Raw genomic sequence first — 18,013 nt, forward strand, 5'->3', positions numbered from 1 at the left:
TAAAAATTTCAGGAATACTATCCACCTCATCTTCATGTTCCCCTATTCGGCCCACCGGATGGAGAAGTTACCCGCCCCTGATCTATACAATACAAACGAAATGAAGGTTGCAAAAACATTTTAACTTTGTAAACAATTTTGACAAAATTTTGACTTATATTAATATATCAAAAAATATCGCCCTGCTGATAATACAACATATTTCAAATATGTATATTAAATAAATATTTACCTTTAAATGCCCCTTAACTATAGTATTCAATAACATTTATAATGAAAACACCTGACAGTGTATCGTTTATAATTATAGTTGAATCACCAAAATTATCTGCAGAATTTATCGTTATGTAGCTGCTACATCAACATAAAATACTAAAATATAGAATATGGAGTCTCTGGACCTACAATCCCTACGTTCATTTCATCCCATAAAGGGCTCTTCTCTGACATTGATTTAACTTAAAGTCATCACAGGTTGGTTCTGAACACCTACTCCGATCGCTTACCCAACTCGAAGGGTGCGTCAAATATATTTTTGCGACAACTGTATGCATAATCATTCCTAGGATACTGTGTCCTTCTTTTCACGATCCTTGCATTGACAAGGCTCTTACACATTATTCAATTCCCAATTTCAGCTTATCGCTGTAATGATATGGATCGTGAGTTTCGGATGTGCATTTGTGCCTATTTCGATTTGGTTTGGACCTCGGATAAGGGATCGCTACAGCGGCTTACCAGACGCACGGTGGACTGCGTGCACCTTAAACATGGAATGGTAATTGGTATTACTTTTACAAGTTGTTTTACTGTGTGCGTGTGTGTGTGTGTGTTATTCATTGTGTTTGTCGACTACAATGGTCATTTACACCAGGCTGATTGTCTTTTATTATTTTTTAATTCCGTATCTGAGCACGGCTCAAGTCTAGGCTTTTTTAAGACACCCCCACGCGCGGATCAGATGGCGAGGAGGAGCCTTGTAGATAACCCTCCAACAATTAAGTAGGAATTCTGGAGTCGACCTCGGTCGGTCTCGAACCCGCAACCCATCGGTGTCGCAGCTGCGGGTAATACCATACGCTGTCTCGCCAAGGTTAGAATATGCATTGGAATCAATGATTGGACGCGGTTCGATAGTACTGATATCCCGGTCGATGCTGAAGGCTGATACTGTTTCCCAATTTGGAGGTCTGGATCCAAAAATATGTCGCGTGACGTAAAATAATAAAATAATCAGTGACCTTGTCTATTATCGAATACATGATCACGTGGTGCGATTGATCAAGAAAAAGCAATGAGATGGCTTCAAAGTAAGCAGAGAACCATCGCTATTTCCAATTGAAAATTGAAATCTTCGTTCCGCATATAATCCTAGTTCTGGAAGGTTTACTGACTCCTGTCTTGCCTGGTTCTGGGTTCAAGCATTCTCTGAGCGAAGGCACACGCAGTTGTGACGTTTAAATCATAACCCGTCCTGAACTTAATAATGTATATAGGCATATACGGATATACCTCATGAATTCTTCTGTCAAATAACAGGTACGGACAGTTTACGGTGTTCCAGAAGCTCGGGTATTCTCTGTTCCTCTATATACCTTTGATCCTCGTCCTATTTATATCTGTTCTCACTTGCCGTCGATTGTATGCTACTAACCACTCCTCGATCACGCCAATAACAGAGAAAAAGCTGCAAAAAGAAAAGCAAGCCGTACTTCAATTGACACTCATCGTAGTATCGTTTATGGTGGGATATCTCCCGTTTACAGGTATATGTCGAATTTACTGACTTTGTGCCAAAATATATGCCATGCGCTGAAAGTACAACCCTGCCGCAAGTTAACTACAAAATCTGATCACAAGTCAAAAAGAAGGGAAAATCTGAGAAGTCTGAGAGAAGAACTATATCTAGCTTTTTTGGACATCTTCCTTCCAACAAAGGACAAATTTGAGAAATAAGGACTGTATGGCAAACCTGTTCATATGCCGAGACCCAGCCATCTGGTTCATGAACCACGACTAAGCCCTATAATTTCTCACACCTCATTGTAACACTGCCGGCCTTGAACAGACCACCTAGATTACGTATATAAATCACCAGACATCTGTGATAACGGCTGTCCTGAGACTATAATCCTGCAAGATTTACTACGCTATATGATAGGGTTACCATACGTCCTCTTTTAACAGGATTTGTCCTCTTTTTTGACTTTTGTGAAAGAGTCCTCGGAAAACGCCCAAATGTCCTCTTTTTTGAGATTTTGTCCGCTTTTTTGATAATTTTGGTTAAATATAGGGCAAAATCCGACTGACATAGAGTAAATCAGCATTGAAGTGACGCTGCGGCGACTATTTCCGGAGCTGAGCCTGAAAGTTGACCTTTTTCAGTTAAACCGACCACGAAGTAGGAAAAATTTACCATTTCTTCAGGACTCTCATCCGGTATCGCAAGTTTGAAAATTGAAAAAGTGTCCTCTTTTCAGATTTCCAAAATATGGTAACCCTACTATGTGATATCTCAACTGGAGACTATACTGCAGTGGTTCCCAAACTTTTTCGGATTGCGGCACGCTAGTAAAATTGAAAGCGGTGACGGCACACTGACAAGAGAATAATCATTGCTTCAAAAATACATTTTCACGTTTAATTACGGCTGAGTATACCTGAGTGATTAGATTACGAGGCTAGAATACTATGACGTCATAATAGTAATCGCCACTTGAAAAGTTCCAAATGTAGCCTATCCAGTTTTTAATGCTGAGCTACGGTCAACTGGGGTTTCACGGCTCCAAAGGCGGGGCTACGTCATTGGGACTATATTTCTCTTCCATATTACATTACTCTTGGTGTAAAGGTGTATATTTTCATTAACGGAAGAAATTTCGCCTCACTATTCGACTCGAATCATTACAATTGACACTCAGTTCCAGACAATCACTCTCGCTTACAACTTTTGATAGTGTCAAAACCAGGGCTGTGGAGTCTGTGAATTTTTTCCCCCGACTCTCGAGTCTTTAAACGCACCGAATATTTTCGTCACAGAACTCCGACTCCAACTCCGACTCCAACAGCACTACAAATTTACTCCGAAAATCATAAGTCACAGTGATGGTTTAATGACTTTCATATAACCATTAAGCATATGCAAACATATTATTCCCGATGGCATGCATAATTGTTTCATTGTGACACATCTCCAAATACTCACTGCACAATTAGCATGGAAGTATTTATTTCGAAATATCCTTCCTGTTTTCATATCTTTCAATTTTATATATCATAGACTCTAATATATTCTATAATATGTATGAATCATTCAATCATGACATATATTCAATCCTGTATAATTAGGATTTGGATAAAAACGATAAAAGTGTAGCTCTTGTGTATGAGTCAGTGACGATTACAGAGATGTACAACTTGTCTCACTATACATTATGCTGATGACAAGCACACACTCTTTCACTACTAATAAACGGTGGCCGGAAACAAAATTTACGGAGTAGACAAATAGCATATATCTATACATGCACATTTAGTCAAGTATTCATGGACTAGGACTATACTTGCGTTCTTTATTAAATATTTGTTCGAACCAAGCGGCTGAGCCATTTATTATTTTCATTTTGTCAAGTGGGAAGCAGCGTTTGGCTATATTTGCATAAATTTTACAAGTGATGTTTCACTTACAAAACCAAACGATTTATTTACTCTTTCACAGTATCATGGCATAATTCCTAAAAAAATGCACTAATTTGTGATTGCATCAGCACTTTTGCGTTGGTCACGAAGATGCATGCATCTTGCAATGTTCTTCCTGTGCAACAGAATTGCAATCTGCGAATAATGTCCAATGTTATCAATATCGTTATTAATAACAGGGATTGTTGGTACATACGACTCCTATTATATTTATTATGAGTAATTTTAGGAGATCTTTGAAAGCACTTGCTTTCATATGAAAGAAGTTGGAGTCGGAGTCGGTGTCAGGAGCATTTTCATAAACTCCGACCGCAACTCCAGCCAGTATTTTTAACGACTCCGACTCCAAGGAGTGCTAAAATAATTTTGAGACTCCGACTCCATTACGGAAAAATTAGCGAAATTCCGACTTCGAATCCACCGACTCCGACTCCGACTCCACAGCCCTGTTCAAAACAGAGAGGTGAGGTCAACGGAGCCATTAAGACGCAAATGAGAATATAGTTTGCTTTTGCACCGATCATGAAATAAATTTGAAAGCAAACAACTAAAACCTATCCATTTATTTCTGGAAACAGCATTTCAAAAGGGCCGTTTCGTAAAACGATTCGTAATTTTAAATATTTATACATAACTTTTCAAAAATTCCTGCGATAGTGTTGTCCACGACATTCATACGTGCAGGTTCACTGCAACTGGCGTGCAAGCATTGAGTGTTGATAAATCTAAATAGGACATCATAGCAATGGTTCTTGATCGGGGTTCCTTGGATCATTGAGCCATCTTTGGATGCAGGCAATTAGGCGAAATCAGTCTCGAGTCCTGACTGATGCAGTGGTACGAAGGACCGAAACAGCACTTCGTCAGCCCCCACAGGGTGATAAACTGAAATTACGTACTAAACGTACAAACTAAAAGACGTACAGGATTTCAAATTAATATTATTTCTTTACTGGTAAATAATGTTCACACAATATGGCATTTGTCTTGTGGGGCTCAGGTCGCCAGGACAGGAACGTTCGGCGCCAGCCATTTTGGTGGCTATGGACAATCAAACCTGTATGCAGGCCTATACATATCGAAGTTTTCGGTCAGCACAAGGGCAATCCTTTTCGGACCAGGTCTTCTACCTGCTCATCGTTCTGGCACGCTTCGTGGCTTTGCTTGTTACATGGCCTATAACTTCATATGTCTTGGTGCGTCGTGGCGCGGTAATGTTGGGGAAATGGTACCCAATAGTCAATATATTTGACATAAAATCGCGCGCGGCGCGAAAAATCTTTTGAAAAAGTTTCATCAAATTCCAAAAAATAAATAAAATAAAAACTCTATAATTTTTGCTAATTTACGAAATAATTTTGGGCCCCCTTCGAGCTCGCCCCTCCCAATTGGGAGGGTTTGTGGTGCGGCAGTTACGGTCCTGGTGGTATACGTCGTGAGCAGTAGCGTACCCATGGGTAGGGGTGCGTTTAAAACAACTGGTGTTTTAAAACAATCTGTTCAAAACATGTTTTGCATGTTTTAAGCAACATTTTTTTTAAAGTACCATTCATTGGTAAGTTGTATAATCATACGATTATTGTGTAAATATTTTCGGCAAATCATGTACTATGAGCCTACGGGCGATTTGCACCAGATGCAGTCGACGAATGCGATATTGATAGTTGAGCTCCCCATCGACGATCTCACTACTTCGGTAGTGCATTGAAAAAGCCCTGACTGAAAGTGTCCGTATGACTAGTTCTTTGTTGCCGACTTTTTGGCACGGCTCACCATCACTCTGGGCTTTTTTCAAACACTGCTATGGCAGCGAGATTAACGATGAGGAGCCCAGCTAAACCTCCGACACATAGAAGTTGGACTGAACCGAGATTGGAACCACCGCCATTGGTGTCGTGACGCTAGTGCTTAGCCAACTGCGCCACTCGCTTCCAGCGACACATATATAGCCTATAGATGACCGTCGACCGTATAAATGCTGCAAAACGATTTAGTTCTGGTCAAAGATATTTTAGTCCATGGGACCATATTTACCCTATATTTTCAATTGTCAATGTCAATCCGCGGTGTCGTCACAAATAATGATTCGTGACGTCATAGCTAAAAACCAATTGAAAACATGTTTTAAGCATGCTAGTTTTAATTTGATTTTTGTTAACCCAAGGGGTTGGGGTTCGAAATCAAAATCCCGTCATGCAGAAAGAACCTATCTCCAATATTTTAGCTCATTTGCAATTAAGCCACAGCAACAACAACTGTTTCGTTTCGTTGGAGCAATACGAAAGCACGTTCTAAGAAGAAGCCTCGCATTGCAAATTGGTCTCTGAAAGGGAATAGCAAAAGTCACAAATGTTTATTACTGTTCGCGAAATCATAGCGAATATGAAATCATATTTCAATGCTTTTGTTCCTTTAACAAGCTGTTGACGCTCTGCTCATTTTATGCACCAGCAATCCATAGCGATGTATTGGGTGTGTACTTATATGTATAAATGTCGTCGAATTTATTATTAAACGTGAAGAACCACGTCCCTATATTCAGTAGGATTCGTGCACAACGTAAATATTTCCGTTTTCCAGCATATGAGTTCTGGTCGGTGCAAGATCATGGAAGTTCTCAATATTACCTAGCAGTTGACTACTACTTCGGAGCAACCGAGTATATTCTTCTGCGTTATCCGAGTGCATGAATCCTATCTTCTACAATCTCGGCTCTACAAAGATGAGGAAGCACAGTGTTCTTTTCATTCGGGAACTATTCAAGCTAAAGCCAAAATCGAAGCGATCAGCTGAAGCCAGTCCTTATCATGAAACAGGCAATATCAATGTATAATGTTTATACCGCAGTTTTTTTCTTTACCATTATTGTACTGGGTGTTACAGAATACCCATATGTGGCCGATAAAAATGCGATTTCAACTCGCAAATTTTCACAATATCCGCTCGATATTTTGGTGTGTAAAATTATCTCAATGCAGAGTTGTGTATCATGCGATATTCGGGCTAAATCTGCCCACTGCGAAAATCCTGTTCGACCCGAAGAGGCGTATTTATTCTGAATGATGACGCGAGTTCGTTACCATTCATATATATATGAAATAGCTTAGATGAGCTCTGCTTATGTTACTTCTTCAATAAACAGTGAAGTGATGAGTTTGTTAAACTGGTATAGCCTAATATATATGATGCATCTTCCATTTAAATTATCGCTTGTTTCGTTATTGTCCAAGTTAGACGTAGCCTGGATAGAGTCGTTTTCTTACAATCTGCAGGATAGAGGGCATATGCGCGATAAAGCTCAGTTGAGACCAGAAATCTCACGTTTGGGTTGTTCCACCCAAATCTGGGTTCTTCTAGCATCCCCTGGGATACTGTTCCTTGAAATCTCTTTTCAACGTTTGTTGATGGCCATAGCCTTGCCTAAAAAAGCACCAAGTTTAAGTGGTAAACCAAATGTCGCTACACTATAACGCATTGCAAAAACAAATAAACTGAGCCCGGAGACGCCGGTGTGAGTCCCGGTAAGTGAGAGTAATCTGTTTTTGGTAAGGGGAAGAAACCCTGCCCAGTGCTCTGATCCTCTAAGACAGTGGTTTTCAATCGGGTGTCCCCGAAGCATTTTCATGGGGTCCGCGAAGCCGCAAAATAGTTGATGGGCTAATTTTTATTTTTTCAAATTTGGAAAATCACCAGGCAGTTTCGCTTCATTACTAGTAAAACTCCAGAGCTCACATCAACAGAATGGCAGTTAGAGATGAAATATTCTACAGTGCAGACTCGTTTTAATCGCTTAATAGCCAGTAGCCAACGGATAAAAACATTTTCATGTTTGGAGATGTTTTGTTGGAGATTGCGGAAAGAATGGATGAGTAAGGTAAAGCACGGTGACTTCGAAATGTTTACAAAAATTCATTTTATCTTGTGATATATATGACCTTTTGATAACTTTAAGATAAGCTGCTGGATAGAAATGACCAGGCTTGGCTTTATTCAGGGGAGGCCAACTTCTCCAATTGGCGGGCCGGGTATGGGAAAATCAAGTATTTGGCGGGTCGGATTCCTAAATTGATACATAAATCCACGGTTGTAACCAAGTCGCAAGGCGCCGAGTCACAAGTCAATCTCACTTTTATAGTTTTGACTCGAGTCAAGTCCGTGTCCAAGTCAACGAGCAGAGGGTCGAGTCCGAGTCATGGTATAATGACTCGAGTCTGAGTTCAAGTCATGGTATGTATGTATGTATAATTGGATATGGTGCGTATATAACATCCCCTCATTACCCGACTCGAATCATTACAATTGATATTCAGTTCCAGTCAATTCCTCTCTACCGAGTCTTTGAGCGCACCGAAGATTTTCGTCACAGAACTCCGACTCCGACTCCAACTCCGTCAACAACAGTAGCCTACCTCAAATTTACTTCGAAAATTATAAGTCATAGTGATGGTTTAATGACTAATAACCATCAAGCATATGCAAACATATTATTTCCGATGGCATGCAAAATTGTTTCTTCGTGACACATCTCGAAATACTGCACAATTAACATGGAAGTATTTATTTCGAAATATCCCTCCTTTTTTCATATCTTTCAATTTTATATCATAGACTAATGTATTCTATAATATGTATGAATTATTCAAGCATGCTATATATTCAATCCTGTATATTTAAAATTTGGATAAAAACAAAAGTGTAGCTCTTGTGTGTGAGTCAGCGACGATTACAGAGATGTACAACCTGTCTCACTATACACTATGCTGATCACAAGCACACACTCTTTCACTACTAATAAACGGTGGCCAGAAACGAAATTTAGATAGCAGTCAAATAGCATATGTCTACATGCACATATAGTCAAGTATTAATGGACTAGGGACTATACTTGCCTTCTGTAATAAATAGTTGTTCGAACCAAGCGGCTGAGCCATTTATTACTAGAAATATTTACATTTTGTAAACTGGGAAGCATATTGGCTATAGGCCTACTTGCATAAATTTTACAAGTGATGTTTCACTTACATAACCAAACGATTTATTCACTCTTTCACAGTATCATGGCATAATTCAAAAAATTGCACTAATTTGTGAATAATATATATTATAAGTAATTTTAGGAGATCTTTGAAAGGACTTGCTTTCGTATTAAAAAAGTGGGAGTCGGAGTCAGGAGCATTTTTACAAACTTGGACCGCGACTCCAGCCAGTATTTTTTCAACGACTTCAACTCCAAGGAGTGTTAAAAAAAATCGGGACTCCGAATCCATTACGGAAAAATTAGCGAAATTCCTACTTCGAATCCACCGACTCCGACTCCACAGCCCTGGTCAAAACAGAGAGGTGAGGTCCACAGAGCCATTAACATGCAAATGACAATATAGGCTACTTTGCTTGTGCACTCATCGTGAAATAGATTTGGAATGCGACAACCAAAACCCATCCATTTATTTCTGGCAACAGCAAGTTTCAAAGGAACGGCCGTTTCGTAAAACGATACCTACTTTTAAATATTTATACATAACTTTTCAATAATTCCTGCGATAATGTTGTCCACGACATTCATACGTGCAGGTTCACTGCAACTGACTGCAAGCATTGAGTGCTGATAAATCTAAATCTAAATAGGACATTATAGCAATGGTTCTTAACCGAGGTTTCTGGGATCCTTGAGCCATTGTTTGAATGCAGGCAATTGGGCGCAATCATTCTCGAGTCCTGACTGCGGTAGTGGTACGCAGGACCGTAACAGCACTTCGTCAGCCCCCGCCCCAAACATTGGTGTTGGGCCCCCACAGGATGATAAACTGAACTTATGTACTAAACGTAATAAACTAAAAGGCGTACACGATTTCAAATTGGTATTTCTTCACTGGTAAATATAATGTTCCTTCAATATGGCATTTGTCTTTTGGGGCTCAGAACGCCAAAACAGGAACATTCTCGGCGCCAGCCATTCAGGCGGCTATGGACAATGAAGCATGTATGCAATATCGAAGTTTTCGGTCAGCACAAGGGCAGTCCTTTTCGGACCAGGTCTTCTCGCTGCTGATCGTTCTGGCACACCTCGTGAAATTGCTTGTTACATTGTGCGTTGTGGTTGTGACGCGGTAATGTTGGGGGAAAGGGTACCCAATAGTCAAGATATTTGACATGATATCGTGCGCAGCGCGAAAAATCTTTGAAAAAGTTGAATAAAATTCCAAAAAAATGTAATATAAAAAAACTCTATAGGCTAATTTATGCTAATTTACGAAATAATTTTGGGCCCCCTTCGAGCTCGCCCCCTCCCAATTGGAGGTTTTGTGGTGCGGCAGTTTCGGTCCTGGTGACATACGTCGTGAGCAGTAGCGTACCCAGTGGTGGGGTTGCATTTAAAACTAATGATGTTTTAAAACAATCTGTTTAAAACATGGTGTAAGCAATATTTTTTTAAAAGTGCCATTCAAAAATGCCTTTTGATAAGTTGTATAATTAAACGATTATTGTGTAAATATTTTCGGAAAAACATGCTGTATGAGCCTACGGATGATTTTCACCCGATGCAGTCGACGAATACGATACGGAACGGCCGGAACCCTCGAAACCGTCGTCGGTTTAACAGGCAGTTATAGCACATGATACTGCTGTTTGTTTTATTTTTATGGAACAATTTTGGCGCTTATCGCGTAACCAGATAATTTGCGCCATGATATTGAAGGCAGTAATGTTCGTCAGTGTCTTTGCCTTTGGTGCTCTTCCATACGGACGACTTCCAACCAGTAGCCACGCATCTATTCACCAGCAGTTACCATCGCTTTCATGTTTCCGTATAAGGGAAGCGAATGGCGCAGCTGGTTACGCACTGCAGTCAAGACACCGATGGAAGTGGGTTCCAATTCCAGTTACGTGTCGCACCATAACATACAACAATAAGAATCAGAAAAAATCCAATTGCGCAGATCTGAAAATGGAATGTGAGAAAATGTGGCGATGCAAAATAAACATTGTACCGATAGTCATTGGCGCTACAGGGACCGTAACCAAAAAACTCATGACACATATCTAACAGATTCCGGGTAACGTTCGATTCAACACGATTCAAAAGATCACGTTTTTGGGCAATGCGCATATTCTTCGGAAGGCCTTGAATGCACCACTGGACTAAAATTACACTTATGAATCACTGCATAATTTATGTCATTTCGATTCTTCATTTTCAATCATTTCTACCTCTGCTCTATAATCCTTGCCAATGCTTCATGTACTGCAGTTCTGTAATCTGACTTCTCCATGTATTGCAGAGGAATAACAATTTGACTGCATTACTGAAATTTTAAAAATTTACTCCAATCTCGCCATTTTCCTTTTGGGGCAGGTTGCTCCCCGAATTACGTGTGTATTTACCAGTTTTACTATGAATAAAGACCATAATAATAATGTGTCCGTATAACTAGTCCTTTGTTGCCGACATTGGCAGTGATGTTGGTGATGAGGAGCCCAGATGAACCACCGACACATAGAAGTTGGTCAGAACCGAGATTGGAACCACTGATGCCATTGGTGTCGTGACGCCGGTGCTTAACCAAGTGCGCCACTCGCTTCCCAGCGGCACATATATATAATATAGATCATTTGTACGGAATGAATGTTATGATGATGATGATGACCGTCGACCGTAAAAATGCTGCATAACGATTTGATTCTGGTCAAAGATATTTTAGTCCATGGAACCATATTTACCCTATATTTTAAATTGTCAATGTCAATCCGCGGTGTCGTCGCAATTAAAGATTCGTGACGGCATAGCTAAAAAAAACAATAAAAAACACGTTTAAACCTTCTTGTTTTAATTTGATTTTTGGAGTTAGAAATTCAAATCCCGTCATGCTAAAAGGGCGATTCTATCTCCAATATTTTAGCTCATTTGAAATTAAGCCACATGCAGCAACAACAACTGTTTCGTTTCGTTGGAGCAATACGAAAGCACATACTAAGAAGAAGCCTCGCATTGCAAATTGGTCTCTGAAAGGGAATAGCAGGAGTCACAATACATGTTTATTACTGTTCGCGAAATCATAGCGACCATGAAATCATATTTCCATGTATTAGTTCATTTAACAAGCTGTTGACGTACAGCTTATTGTATGCACAAACAGTCTATAGCAATGCATTGGGTGTCGCCGAATTTATTATTAAACGTGGAGAGCCGCTTCCCTATATTCAGTAGGCTTCGCGCACAAAGTAAATATTTCCCTTTTCCTGCATATGAATTCTGGTCGGTGCAAGATCATGGAAGTTCTCAATATTACTTAGCAGTTGACTACTACTTCGGAGCAACCGAGTATATTCTCCCAAGTTTATCCGAGTGCATGAATCCTAGGATAGCTATCTTCTACAATCTCGGCTCCACAAACATGAGGAAGCACAGCGTTCTTTTCATTAGGGAACTACTCAAGCTAAAGCCAAAATAGAAGCGATCAGCTGAAGCCAGCCCTTATCATGAAACATCAGGCGATATCAATCTATAATGTTTATACCGCATATCTTTCTTTCCTACTATTGTGCAGGGTGTTACAGAACACCCTAATGCGGCCCGCAAAAATGCGATTTCAACTTGCCAATTTTTAAAATATCTGGACTATATTTTGGTGTGTAAAATATCTCAATGCAGAGTTGTGTATCCGGCGATATTCGGGCTAATTGCGGCCACTGAGAAAAACCTGTTCGATCCGCACAGGCGTATTTATTCTGAATGCTGACGCGAGTTCATTACCATGCAGATTTAATTGAAATACCTTTTTTGAGCTCTGTTTATGTTATTAAGTTCTTCAATATATACCGAAGTGATGGATTTGCTAAAAATGGTTCAGCCTAATATATATCATGCGCATTTCATTTTAATAATTGCATGCTTCAGTATTGTCCATGTTAGACTTGTCCTTCATAAATGTCGGCGAAGCGCTTTTTGTGAGTCCTTCTCCTACAATCTGCAGCATAGAACGCATGTGCGCGATAAAGCTCATATGAGACCAGAAATCCCACGTTTCGATTTTTCCACCCAAATCTAGGTTTTTCGATCCCCTGGGATACTGTTCCTTGAATTTTTTAACGTTTATTGATGGCCGTAGCCTTACATTAGAAAGCTCCAAGATCAAGTGGTAGGCTACACCAAACGTCGCTACACTGCAACATCATGCAGAAACAAATGAACAATCAATCATTTACTAACAAACTATATAAAGGTCTATAGATCAGTAGTTCCCAACCTATTTCGACTCATCGCCCCCTTTTCAAACTCCACACCGATCATCGCCCCCCAAATATTGGTAACCGAAAAATGGGTATATAGTCTGAAATCACCGGCGAGTTGACTAAGAATAAGGATCAACTTTTCGGCTGAGATCGAAATTACACTTTTCCAGTTAAACTTTGATGAGTTGACTAATGAAAAAGGTGATTTGTCCGACTTGATAACAAAAGGACCGTAACAGCACTTCGTCAGTCCCCCCTCTCAATACGTTGGTCTTGACCCCCCTCCATAGGGCGATAAAGCAAACTTCTGCACCCCTCAGACCAAACTTCCGCGATACCTCTTTACCGCTACTTCTCAGCACAAATTGCTGGACTCTTTAGTTAGTCGGCTTAATTCGCGGTTTTTTATCCTCTCTCTGCTCATGTATTCAGATTTACCGGTAAAGCTGCGTGAGGTGTTTTGGAAAATGTAAGGCCCGTAAATAATAATTGAACATATTCGGGCGGACCCGTGGGTATAATGACTTCGTTACGTGGTGATATTTCGTGGCCTGTCTGCTATGTCAAAAGATATTCAAATCGCCCATATGTACTAAACTAAAAGACGCACACGATTTGAAATTGGTATTTCTGCACTGGCAATAATTAATTTTTCTCTGCGAGATGGCATTTTTGTGGGGTTCTGATCGCCAGGACAGGAACATTTGGCGCCAGCCATTTAGGCGCCTGTGGACAATTAAATATATATATGTATATTGTATATCGTATACATATCGAAGTCGGCCAGTATAGAGGCAGTCCATTTCCGCCAAGGTTTTCTCGTTCTGGCACACTTCTCGGAGTCGCATGTTACATGGCCTGAAACTTCATATGTCTTTGTGCGTCATGGTGTGATAATGGCTGACGCTGAGATGGCCATTTCTATAACTCACGCGTATTATTTCTTGGAGGAAGGGTATCCAATAAGCAAGAAATACGTGACCACGAAATGGCGTGCAGCGCGAAAGTTTTTCGAAAAAGTTGCCAAAATTTCCAAAATAATACTCTATAATTAATGTTAATTCACGAAAAAATTGTGGGCCCCCTTCGAGCTCGGGCCCCCATCCCAATTGAAGGTTTGGGTGTGGCAGTTATGGTAATGACCGCCAATATAGCCATTTCAACTCGCCATCGCCCCCTATCGCCCCCTTCGTCCGTTTTCGCCCCCCTATCGCCCCCTTGGCTATTTTCTCCCCCCTGGAGTCTGGACCGACAAATCGCCCCCTGGGGGGCGATATCCCCCACGTTGGGAACCACTGGTCTAGATGCAACCAATTTAAGCCTGACAAATTACTTCACTACACACGTCGTTTTAGGAACATGACACCGAAGGAAATAAATATCACAGTATAAACCGGGGAAAATCTCTTAACCATGACACCCAGCATTGTTACGTTTGAGCGTGGCTAAAAGAATGAACTATAGGAAATTCAATATCAAGGGTTCAAAGTTACTTCTACGTCAATTTGACTGTAGTTATTAACTGGCATTTTCCAGTTGTCTCATAGAATTTTGAGTGAAATACAGGATCTGGATTTTCAGGGCATTTTGGCGGCCACGTGTTTTTTCCGAAATATCCCTGTCGGACCCTTTAATGAGACAGACGCGACATTGCAACACAGTGATATAATCAATCTGGTGCTTTATAGTTGATTTGGTATTGTAGGGGTGGCATATATCGTTGCCGTAGCTTGATGACTGCTACGGATTACGCGTGAAATGATCAATTAATTAGTCCAGAGATGGGAAACTTGGCATTTTCAGACTATATCACCAGGCATCGCAATTAATAGATGAAATCGACCTTCATCAGCAGTGATCAAAGATTGTATACATTTCTCTCTGCCCTGCGAATTTTAGTTTACCGTTAACATTGCAAGTGTACAGACTCCATATTTTACGTTGTGTTGGTGAGTGATTTATCAGGGTCACAGTTTTCAGTTGAGAGTTAACAAATGATACACGGGATGCAAAGGACTGGCGAGATCGCGACAATAGTAGTAAAAGGTTATATGGAGCTGTAACGTACGTTCAGTCAAACGACCGTACGTTATATTTTGATTAGAAATTCGACTATATGAAGTTTGGCTAGTCGAGAAGCTTGCCAACTCGGTTGCAATTCTACCTTGCTTGTAATCACTTCGTACCTCCCAAGGCCTACGCTTGAGACGCTGTCAATACAAACCACTGGTTTATAGGTAGGAAAGCAATTTAATGGCTTGCTAAAGTTCCCGCCAATTTAAAGTTAGCAGTCGCAACAGGTTAACAATAGTCAACTCCCTGAGCTAAACGTCTATCTAAATACAATAACAATACAATCGACAAAACAATATCACATTACAATCTATTCTCCCTAATTCCTAGCTCACAAATACCTGAATGAATCACGCAAATAAGCAACCTTGAAACCGCGAGGGCAATGCCGCTACAATATGGCTCATGTGCGAAACGAACAATTTCTCGTGCTAGAAGCCAGTAACTCTTCGTTATAGAGATAAGTTTGTGTACCTTATAAAACGAACCAAACCCCACTCTTTGCATCCACCAATTAGGCATAAATGCATGTGTAGGCATCCCTAATCCGTTAAATATCCTGTTTATGTATTGCCTTCCTTCTTGGCCGACACCAACCATGACAACTCTTCTGCTATACCTATTTCCGCTCATTATCAGAAGACGACGGTGTGGCGGGGCCGCAGGTCCTCTTGAGGCAGTACTTCTTAACCGGTGTTCCACGAAACACTAGGGTTGCTCTGAGCCAGAATCTGAGATCCGTGTATGTCGAGACACACACTCGACCCATATGATTTGTGATGATACGCCAGTCTTTGCCATCACCGTGGCAAGTAAATAGGCCCGATCAGTGGTCGAATTGTGACTGTTTGTGGCAGTGTAGTCGTTTGCAGGTACCGTACGCATAGGGGAGGGTGATATGGGGTTCGAAATCGAACCCTCTTATTCTGAAATGTCAAATATATTTACAAGTTCATTTGAAATTAAGCAATTGGTATATCATGCACTCTGTGGCGCCTCGCCGAATAATACCACGATGACACGTTCCAAGAAGAAGTCTCGCATTTCTAACCGTGATATCTTAAAGGGAACAGTAAAAGTCATAGTGATTTGCAATGAGTTGCGATCAGTATTTATTACTATGTCTTCGCTTTGTGTGAAAAATATGTTCTAACGTTGTTTCTTTCTTTTAACACTCTGTTGATGCACAGTTCATTTTGTGCACTAGTATTCTGTAGCATGATATGCGTACTTAAATGGGTATAATGGTAGATTTTGGGTTTTATGACTCAGCGAAAGTTTGGGTTCTGCGATAAGGCTTACAGATTGGCGTAAGTGTTCCCAGGCCAGTATAGGTCAAGAACCACTGTATGAGCGCGCTGGATCTAGGTAAAGCTAGGTGTCTGATACGAAGGAAGAACAATATTTCTCGTAGTGATAATTTTTCACGAGATCGGCATAATTCTCGCCATATCTCGGTCACTTACTTCGCAAGCTTGCGACACTCTCTCACTATGGATTGCATGAACCCTGGGTATATAAACTCGTTTGCAGCGTTTTAACTTTTATACCCATTCGCGCAACCTGAACAATATCGACGTATCTGTATCTGTGGATTGAGAATTCACTCTCCGGGACAACAGCGGGCGCGAAGTCAAGTTGCATTAGGTTAGCTATACCATTGTACTTCCGGTCAGCACCGTAACTGCCGCACCCCAAACCCCCCAATTGGGGGGCGAGCTCGAAGGGGGCCCAAAATTATTTCGTGAATTAGCATAAATCATAGAGTATTTTTTGAAAATTTATGCGAATTCAAGTAGCCATTTATCTATATTATTGGATATTGGGCCATTACCGCGCCACGACCCGCCAAGACATACAATCAAGTTTTAGGCCATATAACATGCGACTCCAAGAAGTGTGCCAGAACGATCGGCAGCGAGAAAACCTTGGCCGAAAAGGTCTATGCCCTTATGCTGACAGAAGACTCCGTTATATATACAAAATACATATAGGTTTAATCGTCCATAGGCGCCTAAATGACTGGCGCCGAATGTTCCTGTCTTTGCAATCTGAACCTCACAAGACAAATACCATCCCGCTGGGAAAAATTTTATGCCAGTGAAGAAATACCAATTTGAAATCGTGTGCGTCTCTTAGTTTAGAAGCCTACGTTTGGGCGATTCTATATTTTTTGATATAGTAGACTGGAAGTCACGAAATAACATCATGTAACGAAGTCATATCAACGGGTCCGCCCGCCCGAAGATGTTTTATTATTACTTACGGGCCCTCCCGTTTTCAAGACACTTCACTCAGATCTACCGCTAAATCTAATTACGTGAGTGGAGAGGACAATAAATTGATAGCATAATATATATGCAATCGCCGATCTGATTGACCGATTTTATCATGAATTATCGAAAATTTTCGCGCTTGGCGCTGCCTCACAATACAGTACAAATAATTTCGTGACGAACGCGAACAACGTGATGGGGAGTCGTTTTACACCCCATGGGACCCCAAGACCCACGTTTTTGGGGGCCTGACGAGGTACTGTTTCGTTCCTGTCAACGGGTATACGCCCGAAGATGTTTAATTATTATTGAGTGGTCCTACCTTTACAAACACACCTCACTCAGCTCTACCGGCAAATCTGATTACGTGAGCAGAGAGAATATAAAATTGATAACGATATATCTGCAATTCCCGATCATGCTGACCGATTCAATCATGAATTCTATGAATTTCCCGCGCTTCGCGCGCTTAGGCGACAAGAGCTGATTCACTAGAGAAACTCCTAATGAATATGATAAATAGCGGTAAACAGTGTATCGCTGGAGAGGGGTCTGGGGAGGTTGGGCCCCCAAAAGTTTGGCATATAACCATATGGGGGGCCCAAGACCAAAGTTTTTTGGGGGGCTGACGAAGTGCTGTTACGGCCCTGCCTGTAATTTCCATATTCTTTTATTAATATCTGTAGACCAAGGTGGGTTTTGATTGAATATACTAATCCAGGTCGTTTAGAAGC

The 18,013-nt window shown here is 40.8% G+C and overlaps 1 protein-coding gene across 1 annotated transcript; it reads left to right on the forward strand.

Annotated features, from left to right (window-relative positions):
- On the forward strand, positions 1 to 7,530 carry LOC145433427 (uncharacterized). Its single transcript, XM_080310525.1, has 3 exons — positions 1 to 778; positions 1,540 to 1,766; positions 6,280 to 7,530. The coding sequence occupies exons 1-3, from the start codon at positions 651 to 653 to the stop codon at positions 6,387 to 6,389; spliced, it is 465 nt and encodes a 154-aa protein (XP_080166651.1). The 5' UTR covers positions 1 to 650; the 3' UTR covers positions 6,390 to 7,530.
- Positions 7,531 to 18,013: the final 10,483 nt, after the last annotated feature.

The sequence above is a fragment of the Botryllus schlosseri genome, chromosome 2 (assembly GCF_051294905.1).
Source record: "Botryllus schlosseri isolate E-star chromosome 2, Bs_hap1, whole genome shotgun sequence".
Lineage (NCBI taxonomy): Eukaryota > Metazoa > Chordata > Ascidiacea > Stolidobranchia > Styelidae > Botryllus > Botryllus schlosseri.